This window comes from Physcomitrium patens, chromosome 9 (genome assembly GCF_059467195.1).
Source record: "Physcomitrium patens ecotype Gransden chromosome 9, ASM5946719v1, whole genome shotgun sequence".
Lineage (NCBI taxonomy): Eukaryota > Viridiplantae > Streptophyta > Bryopsida > Funariales > Funariaceae > Physcomitrium > Physcomitrium patens.
In genome coordinates, this window is record NC_143418.1 from 6,183,408 (window position 1) to 6,193,814 (window position 10,407).

The window sequence follows — 10,407 nt, forward strand, 5'->3', positions numbered from 1 at the left end:
AAATCATTCACGGGAACCTCAACGTTATTACTCAATGGCAACATCAACATCTTTACCAAACGTACATTCGGAAGTAGAAGACATGCAAATTGACGCAGTACATTTTAAACCCCTAACTAAGCAATAAAAAATACGTCATCGTCAAGAAGGATTATGTTTATATTGCGGAGAACCTAAGCACACTGCTCAACATTGTTCAAAGAAACGATGCAACTATAAAATGAGGGGTACGGCGGTCAAAGAAGACAACATGTTGGAAAACGAATTCGTCCAGCTACAATAGGGACCATGCAGCTGGAACCTTGTACAATTCCTAGTGTAGGTCCTATCCTCTCCTCAGAACCCTCTCCTTGTTTTATAATAGACTTATATTTAGGACCTAAGAATTACAAAGCCTCTGCTTTATTAGATTCGGGAGCCTCAGCATGTTTTTTAGATGAACAATTTGTTAAAAGTCGTAAAATACCTTTTATACAGAAACCTAAACCAATACATGTAGAAGTCATAGATGGTCGTCCCTTGTCTTCTGGAGATGTCACTCATGAAACTCATCCTATAAAAGTAACAATAGACGGTCATGATAGCTACATAGCTTTTAACATAATTAAATCCCCATCCAATCCAATTATTTTAGGTTTATCCTGGCTAGAAAAATATAACCCTCGAATAGATTGGAATTCGCGTAAACTTGACTTTTCCCAAAGCGTTATTAATAGTTCTACCAACCAAGTAAAAAATTATAAGTCTAATATAGTAAAACCCGTACTGATAGGTGCAAAAGTATTTATACACGCAGCAAAAGAAGGATCAACTTTTGCTATTTATGTTGCACCTATTTCTGAAAACGTAAAGACTTCAAGTGGCATTCCAAGTCAATATGAGGAGTATCAAGACATTTTTGAGAAAAAGAATGCAAATATTCTTCCTGAGCATCGTCCATATGATTTTTCAATCGACCTCAAGGAAGGAACTGAGCCACCATTTGGACCAATTTACAGTTTATCGCAAGATGAGTTGACTGAACTCAAGACATATATTGACAAGAATTTAGCAAAGAATTTCATACGCCATTCAAAATCTCCAGCAGGAGCTCCAATTCTATTCGTAAAGAAAAAAGATGGATCTTTACAAATGTGTGTTGATTATCGAGGACTCAACAAGATCACAATCAAGAACAGGTATCCATTACCTTTGATATCAGGACTCCTTGACCAGTTGAATCAAGCTAAGATCTATACAAAAATAGATCTAAGAGGAGCATATAATCTAGTACGATTCAAAGAAGGAGATGAATAGAAGACTGCGTTTTGAACCAGGTATGGACATTTCGAATATAATGTCATGCCCTTTGGACTCACGAATGCACCAGCTGCTTTTCAACATCTCATGAATGATGTATTTCGTGAATTCTTAGATAATTTTGTCGTTTGCTATCTAGACGATATCCTGATCTATTCTAAGAACGTCGAAGAACATGAAATACATGTTCGTCAAGTATTACAAAAACTTAGAGTTGCAAGATTGTACGCCAAGATGGAAAAGTGTGTATTTCACACTACTCAAGTTAATTTTTTAGAATACATCATTTCAAATGATGGTCTCATGATGGATTTTAAGAAAGTCCAAATAATCATGGATTGGAAGATTCCAAGGAGAGTAAGAGATGTCCAATGTTTCTTGGGATTTGCTAGTTACTATCGGATCTTCATCAAAGATTTCTCACGAGTTGCAGCTCCACTTACACGCTTGACTAGTAAAGATAAATTCCAATGGAATCAAGAAGCGGAAGCAGCATTTGAAGCCTTGAAGACATCGTTTGTGTCAGCACTAGTCTTATATCGTGTTGACTTTTTCAAGGCATTTTTTATGGAAACAGATGCATCAGATTTTGCCTTGGGTGCAGTTTTATCATAAATGGGATCAGATGACAAACTTCATCCGATAGCTTTTCATTCAAAAAAATTCTCAGCAGCCGAGATCAATTATGAGATCTACGATAAAGAACATCTTACGATCGTGGATTCCTTTCAAGAATGGCATCATTATCTAGAAGGCGCTTCTAGTCCAGTCACTGTGTATACAAATCACAGGAACCTCGAGTATTTCATGTCAGCACGCGTATTGAATCGTCGTCAAGCTCGTTGAAGTATGTCTTTGTCAAGATTCGAGTTCATTATCACTTATCGGCCAAGAAAACAACAAGGTTTGTCCGATGCCCTATCTAGACGTTCTTATTTTGCACCAAAAGAAGGAGATGCAACTTTTGAGCAACAAAGAACGGTCCTCTTGAAACCGGAGCAATTTCATCTCCGAACAATGAAATCAACATTGACTGTTGATTCAACTTTTCTCAAGCAAATCCAGTCCAGTATGTCCTCAGACCCTCTTGTTCATGATATCGAGAATAATTCTTTCAAGTCTCATGATCCTTCTAAGTTCGAGTTCAAGAATAATCTATTATATTTTGAAGGACGCATATATGTTCCAGAAGGAGAAGCACGTTTACGTGTTCTTCAAGCACGTCATGACTTTCCAACAACATGGCACTTTGGATATAATAAGACTTTGGAACTCATATCAAGAGATTTTTGGTGGCCACAAATGTGGAAGTCAGTCAAAGACTTTGTACAATCTTGTGATATTTGTTCAAGATCAAAAATTCCTCGTCATCGACCTTACGGACTTCTTCAACCATTACCTATACCAAAAAAACCATGGTCTTTTGTTTCTATGGATTTCATCACAGATCTTCCAAGCTCAAGATCTTATGATTCTATATTTGTGATAGTAGATCGTTTCACCAAGATGGCACATTTTATGCCATGTACAAAATCTATCACAGGTGAAGAAACAGCTAAGCTTTTCATTGATAATATCTATCGCTATCATGGATTACCTAAAGATATCATATCGGATAGGGGAACTCAATTTGTGTCGAGATTCTGGAGGACTCTTTTCAAGATTTTAAAAGTGGACATAAAGCTATCTTAAGCTTTCCATCCTCAAACTGATGGACAAACAGAGTGCGTAAACCAAGTCTTGGAGCAATATTTAAGGTGTACTATCAACTACCAACAAGATGATTGGACAACCCTTCTGCCATTAGCAGAGTTTGCTTATAATAATACGGTACATTCTTCCACGTAACAAACATCTTTCTTTGCCAATTATGGCTATCATCCACGACTTGATACTTTTGATTTTTCAAAAGTTGATAATCTTGTAGCAGAAGATATGGCAAATCGGTTGTCAGAGTTACATGCAATAATGAAGACGCAATTAAAGGAAGCTCAAGAACGACAAAAGATAAACGCAGATCTATATCGTAAAGAGCAACCACAACTCAACGTGGGTGATAAGGTATGGCTACTTCATCGCAATATCAAGACTACTCGACCTTTTGACAAGTTGGACTATCGTAGGCTTGGCCCCTTTTCTGTTTCTGAACAGATCAACCCAGTTGCATATCGGTTACATCTACCGGAGTCAATAAAGAATCCATCCTGTATTCCACGTGTCTCTTTTTGAACCATATAAGACAGTGGATGTACAAGGAAGAAGACAAATGCCACCGCCTCCTACAGAAGTAGATAATAATGAAGAATTTGAGGTGGAAGAGATATTAGACTCAAGGCGGCACCGAAATAAGCTGGAATATCTTGTTCATTGGTACGGATATGATATTAGTGAACGCACATGGGAGCCATCCAGGAATCTAACAAATGCATCAGCTAAAGTCAAAGTTTTTCATCAACGACATCCATCAAAACCAAGATGAAAATCTCTCTTATAAAAGAGACAAGATTGAGGCAAGATAACATTCAATTTCCTATCCTTGTTTGTAACTTCTTTGCATTTGTGATGCTAATTAGATGGAGAGCCAACAACCAGCGGATTCAACTCAAGAACCTTCATTTGTTGACCTGTCGGATGAGACATTACGATTGTCACAACCTTCAAGATGACGCAATCGAGATGAAGATCTTCAAGAACGACATGTTCTTCCTCGAATAGATGGTGAGATACAACGCGTTTGGTATCACGATTTGGGAAGGGACTCCCGATGTTTGGTGATTTTGCTAGAAGTACGAACAATTCTTGATGGTGTTCCTAATATTCTATTCGAAGGAAGTTACGAAGGCCTCAACAATGATCAAATAACTGGGTGGTCTTTCCGCCCTGGTATGGGACACTACCGATGGTTGAGAGGCCCTATCAATCATCTTCGAAGAGAACAGAGATCAGAGTATGTGGTGAATACAATTCGTCGCATCATAGATTTTCTCAACATATGATGACCGCTCCTCGTGGAACTCGTCTCTAGAAGGGGGGGTAATGTCACGGCCATAATCATGTAAGCTAATAATTACATATAAAAGTAGATAAAAGTAAGTTAATTCTATAATATTTAATATGGAAGCTTCCTAAAAACTTCTTAGACACTGCTTTGACTTCATAGGTGTCTTTAATTGACTTTTTGGATTAGAAACGTGGTCAACAAGTTGGCCATGTGCCACACATGTTGTTAGCTTGAAGATCAAGCTAACTATGTGGCCCACATGTAGAAAAAACTTGCCTTGTAAGTCAAGGCATGTGTCCTACAAAGTCAACACATATTGGAGGTCCTATAGAACATCGCCACGTAGCCCCTAGCTAGATAGTATATGTAGAGACAAGAGTGAAGGCTTCTTCACTCTTGTGAACTCCTTTCTTGCTCCTAGTCCAGGTTCAAGAGTCTTTAGTTTCTTGTCTTGTGGCAATAGCCATTCCAGTTTCTTTTTAATATACATACTTGTTTATATTTTGACTTATTATATCGAGATAGCCTTTTTGTGTATATTTTCCCTCATCGAGTCTTTGTCCTTGACAATAGGACCACAAATGTCAGAATATATAAGTCCTAACAATTGTATAGCTTTTTATAGCTCTTTTTAGATCTTCCGTAGATTCTTTTTGTTTTTTATGTTGCTTATCTTTTATGCAAAGTTGACATAAAGTTATTTTCTTTTTGTCAAAGAAATCCATTTCCTTTGCTATTGTTTGTATTCTTTTTAAATTTTATTGATTTATGTGTTTTAGTCTTAAGTGCTTCAAATCAACTTTGTTTAAATATGTTATAATTGAAATAGCAATTTAGTACTTATTTGATATAATTGTTGTATCTAATTGATATAGATCAAGGTTCAATTTGTATCTTATAAATGTTTGACCAAATCTATTTATAAATATAGATGTCTAAGCTTTAATGCAAATTTGTCTTTTTATCTTATCTAATTGTTTAATAGAGAAAAAATTCTTTGTAAGTCTTGATACATATAAAATATTTAGTATGATCTTCTCATCTCCATTTATAAGTTTTACATTTACATTACTATATCTTTTTATTATAAATGATGTAGAATTATCTCCTAAGTAGACAACTTGCTTTTCTTTGCTTTTAACATATTTTACAAATCCTTTTAACTCATGTCACATGTATTGAGTTACTCCTAAGTCTACATTCCACATAGAATCTGATTTATTTTTTATTATAAATATTGCCACATATAGTTTTTTTGATTTTGTAACAAAATTTGTTTCTTTTTTTTATTATGGCTTTTAATTGCTATTCTTGTTTGAAAATCTTTAATTAATTAACATGGTTTCAAACAAAAAATATATATACAAATTTCTTATCAATAGTAAGATTTTTCTTTGTATGTGGTTTAGAGATAGTACTTTCTTTTTATAATTTTTTTTTAAAATTCTTATTAAAATAATATTTCTTATTGTGATTTAGAAATTTCTTGCCTACTTATAAGGTTTATGTATTATTACATGTTAAATTCATATTTTGTATGAAAGTTTTTACCTAGAACAAATTTGTTAATAAAGATTGTAATGTGATTTCATGTTGCCTTCTTAAAGAGTTAATGAAGGATCAATAGGTTAGATCTAAACTTTTCATTAAAATAAGAATTGCCTCATCATTTGGAACTATTAATCCTATTGCCATCAATTATTCCAAATGCGCCTTAAATATATGTATGCATTTAATAACATTATCACCTTTTCTTATCTTTAAGATATATAACTTGTCTTTTAAATACATTTTTGTTACAACATCTTGTGATTCAAATATTCATACTAATTCTTGCCATGCTATATGTGCTAATATGCAAGTTTGTATATATGAAACAATATTGTTTTCTAGATAAATATTAATTATTGTTTAAGACAAGGTATCCTTATGTATCCATGTATTTATAATTCTTACTTATGTGGCAAGTAAAGCTAGAGTTTTAATAGCAATATTAACTATTGTTGGTGCCATTGATAAGAGTTCTTCACCACTTACTACAGGCCAAAACTTTTCAGCCTTAAAAACTAATGTTAGTTTATGTTTCCATACTTTCAAATAAGAACCATCAAATTTAGGAATATGATTGATGTCTACTTTTTGTGTCATCTTTAATAGTCTTAATTTGAAGTTGATTTGAAATTATTTATTAATTTATTCTTGAAAACAATTCAGTTTTACCTTAGCTTGTGATTTGTATATTGTAATTTTCACATTTAGAACTGCTTGTCATGGTTTGATGAACTTCAAGTTGTTCAACCTTTCTTATTACAATAGATTATTTTATTACTATTATTACAATTTAGTTTGTAATTTTATCAATTCTTTTCTAGATAAAGCATTCACCTACACATTTTTTTTAAGGATCAAATATGTTTATATCTCTGATACCATGTTGGAAACATCTTAAATTATATTATATGTAGTCAAACATTACACATTATAATGTGTGTACAAGAGTCTCACCAAGAGTCACAACTCTTGATATAGAGTCACAATTATTAGATTATATACTATACTATAATACTAGTGTATTATATTGTATAATACTCCCAATATCCATTGCAGAAAAACCAAACAGCAAATAGGCAAAGTCTCCAAAGACTGAACTGTACACCATCACAAGCGCCGATGCTTCGGCATCTATCGTCAAAGCACGACAAATGAGCCCCAGTGTCGCAGCAACAAGAAGCAAGCGACCTGATCCTGCAGCCGGCGAGGTAGCACCCACCTGATTGCTTCAATCTAACGTTTCGTCTGAATCTTCTCAGCCTCGATCGTCGATGCTGGTATAACTATTCTTCAAGGATATGAAACTCACATTCCTTCGGTAGTGTTTGCTTGGAGGAATCATATGGAAACACCCGGAGAGGGAAAGTGGGTTGCTCACAAGAACATCACATAACCGAGTCTGCGTCGGAGCATGTGCACCCGAAGCTGCGGAAGATTGATGTTGCAGACGTGCAGTAAGCTCTGTCAGCTAATCCGGTTCCATGTTACGCAACGGGTCGTAACACAATTGCTGTCGCCGTGACACTGACGCCCATTGTCGGATGATGGAGAGTGCGAGGGATTGTCAGAGCTACCCGGTGAACTTTGTCTGGGGAAATGTGTGGGTGGGTTTGGTGACGGTTCTGAGAGCGTGATCTCATGTGGGGATTGCGTGTTCGAGATCGTGTGGAGGAGTCAGAGGCGAAAACGTGTGCGTGAATGCCACATTAATTTGATGGCATTTGGTATGCTGGATTTTCTATGCTTTGCTTTGTAAAGAAGGAGTCGAACGGCGGATCCTCTAGAGTTTCAAGAATAGGAGGCTTCGACAATGGGGGATCAGAAAGATGTGTAGGCTGTCAAGTCCACGTCTAAAAGCACGACGTGGATAGAAGCTGATTCCAAGTGTTGTGATCGTTTATCTGTGTCGTTCGAGTGTTCTAACTATGTACAGTTATTTGACTAACCGACCAGCTTTAATCATGGTTTTGGTTCGTCAATCACAAGTTGGGCGAAGATGCACACTGCAGGGGTGCAAAGCCTAACCGTGACGCCTCCCTATCGATGACTATGAGGAAGTTCTGCTGCTGGGCGCTGCCAATGACGGTCGCAGTTCCAGGATTTCCCGGCACCATAGCCAAGCACATCACGTCCCCCTGCTCTGTCACAGAGACGAAAGTGTTCTCCATTGGCAATCTCATTCTCACACCATTCTCAAAAATTAGGGTCACGGTTGGAATTATGAGGGTGCCAGTGTTCACGGTGCTGTAGCACAGTTGGAACCTGGGCACCACCATCGTCGGTAACCGGATGAGCGCCTTAAGAGCTTTGACCAAGTGATCGAATGCGCTATTCGGGAATCTCGTGAACCGAGTGCTCATGTCAAGGATGGCCCCTCCATTCCCCTCGCTATTCATCTTGAGCACTTTACTAGAAATTGGCAATTTGGCGCCGTTCACAGCCACCGCAACCAAATTTACGAAGTAAAAAGTCTCCACAAGAGGGTGCTTCAACAGCGGCGTGAACTCGAGATGTGGGCCTCCTTCGCCAGAGCTAAACACCAAGGAGCTTCCTGCGGGTTCATCTGTGTCGGCCAGGCAATAGGAAATTCTGTTGAAGAAATGAGTGTGCCGCTTTACTACCTGGGTTGCGAACGAGGAGTCCCCCCTACCGAGGCCTAGTACTCCTGCTGTCGACCGTGGCACCTGGCTCACACTAATCAGCAGCTGCTTAATCACGCCAGATTTGTACTCCGCGGTTTTGTTCAGCCGAATGTCTTCGTAGGCAAATTCCAGCGCTCCGTAGTACTGCTCCTTTGTGCCCACCAAGAGACGGCAATCTTCTCTCTGACCAGACACATGAATACCCTTCAGTGCAAGGCAATTTTCGGATCCCGAAGGAATTAGAGTGAACGAGACGGAGGAAGAGGGATAGAAGAACGATTTCACGGGATCTGTGTATTTGCGGTTTCGTAACCTGCTCAATGGCTTCCCCATCCAGAAGACGTCACTCCCTAAATCTACCATAGCCACGATTAGCTGCCGCGGCGTCCCGGCGTAGAGCTCCGTGTAATACTCCCCTGCATTTTCCGGAGCCAGCAGACTTCCCTGCTCCAGGTTTTCAGGCACTGTAGGATCAGCAGGGGAATCCGATCGATGACAGGGCGCAGCGTCCGACGAATCCTTTTCGGTTGACATCCCAGTGGCACGCCTCGGCTGTCGCGTTATGATATGTTCCTGAAAGGATTTGGCTCGCGCATTATCTCGATGCAGAACCACCTGCAACTGGTCCATTCTGCTTCTGTGACGCTGCCGAAACGGGGAGTCGGGGGAATCGCGGCGCTTCAGACTGAAGTATAGCCCTCCGGATCGCGAGGATTCTCCTCCATAGCGTGCATTATCCGCAGCGTTCTCCACTGTGGCTCGCAAAACGCTCGAGGATTGAACCCCTCGCAGCACGATGCAGAGAAGAATTGACAAAGTCAGGAGAGACACGGCACAGCAACAGTTTGTCATTGAATTGAAACCCTGTAGAAGACTACGCGGGCAATGACGTGCTCCAAGGTCGATCGCACCGCCTTCTTGATACAGCACTGGTCACGAATGGAACTCGCTCATGCTTCCATCCCAAATATCTCGCAGACCGCACCCGGAGAACATATCACTGTGAAGAGGCAAAACGGCACCAGTTCCTTACAAGAGGAAAAGAAGACCTTGAACGACGACAAATAGTTAGAAACTCTGCGAGAAAGGCAAACACTTCACAAAAGAGGACTCAAAACATCGGCTCTCAAGACAATCGAACCACGCTCAGCCGTCTCAAAAAACTCACGAAAGTGTTAACATTCGTCAGTGCATGAGACGCAGGAGGTAAAGCATTCCTTAGACCTCGTCCCAAAAATGGTGCTCTCTGATACCCCAACACATCATTGAAATTGATGTCAAGAAACCGAAATTGGACAGATCGAAATGCAACCCAGACCATTAAACTCTCACGGACTGAAGTCGACGTCAAAATCTCTAGGGAAAGAAAACTAAACTCGGAGTTCTAGAGGATAAGGCACACTAGTGAGTGTCGCGGTTGACCGCTAACCCCTCACTACAACCTCGCTACGGATGAGCAGCCAGTCAGTGCGAGAGTGGACGGAGACAGTGAAGAGCTCTCCATGAGGGTGACTGAAAACGGAGACGACGCGAAGACGAAGGCGACGGAGAGCATCGAGTTGGATATATGACCGATCGATGGATCTACCCATCAGGTATATCTTTCCAGGGGTCGAGAGTTAATCTGGTTGAGGGCGGATCTGGAGCAGGCCAAGCAACTCTGCCGTTTTCGAGCTGCTTTCTTTGGGAACGTGCGCTGCCTCAACTCGAACAACAGTGCAAACACCATCCATCTTTCTGTATTTCCTCCGCTCTTTCTGTTGTCTTTCCTTTTTTCAGATTCTCTGGATTCGGGATTCTGCACACCTGTCAGATGCTGACTACCCACCTTTGACCGCTGCCCTCGTGCCCCGTTGGCGAAGTCGGCAGGACTCCCAAGCACCCGTGGGTGCCGGCGACGGTAGCCAAATCCCC

The 10,407-nt window shown here is 39.6% G+C and overlaps 1 protein-coding gene across 1 annotated transcript; it reads right to left on the bottom strand.

Annotated features, from left to right (window-relative positions):
* Window positions 1-7,682: 7,682 nt before the first annotated feature.
* On the bottom strand, window positions 7,683-10,086 carry LOC112286449 (aspartyl protease family protein 2). Its single transcript, XM_024528346.3, has one exon. The coding sequence runs from the start codon at window positions 9,343-9,345 to the stop codon at window positions 7,831-7,833; it is 1,515 nt and encodes a 504-aa protein (XP_024384114.1). The 5' UTR covers window positions 9,346-10,086; the 3' UTR covers window positions 7,683-7,830.
* Between the last annotated feature and the right edge of the window lie 321 nt (window positions 10,087-10,407).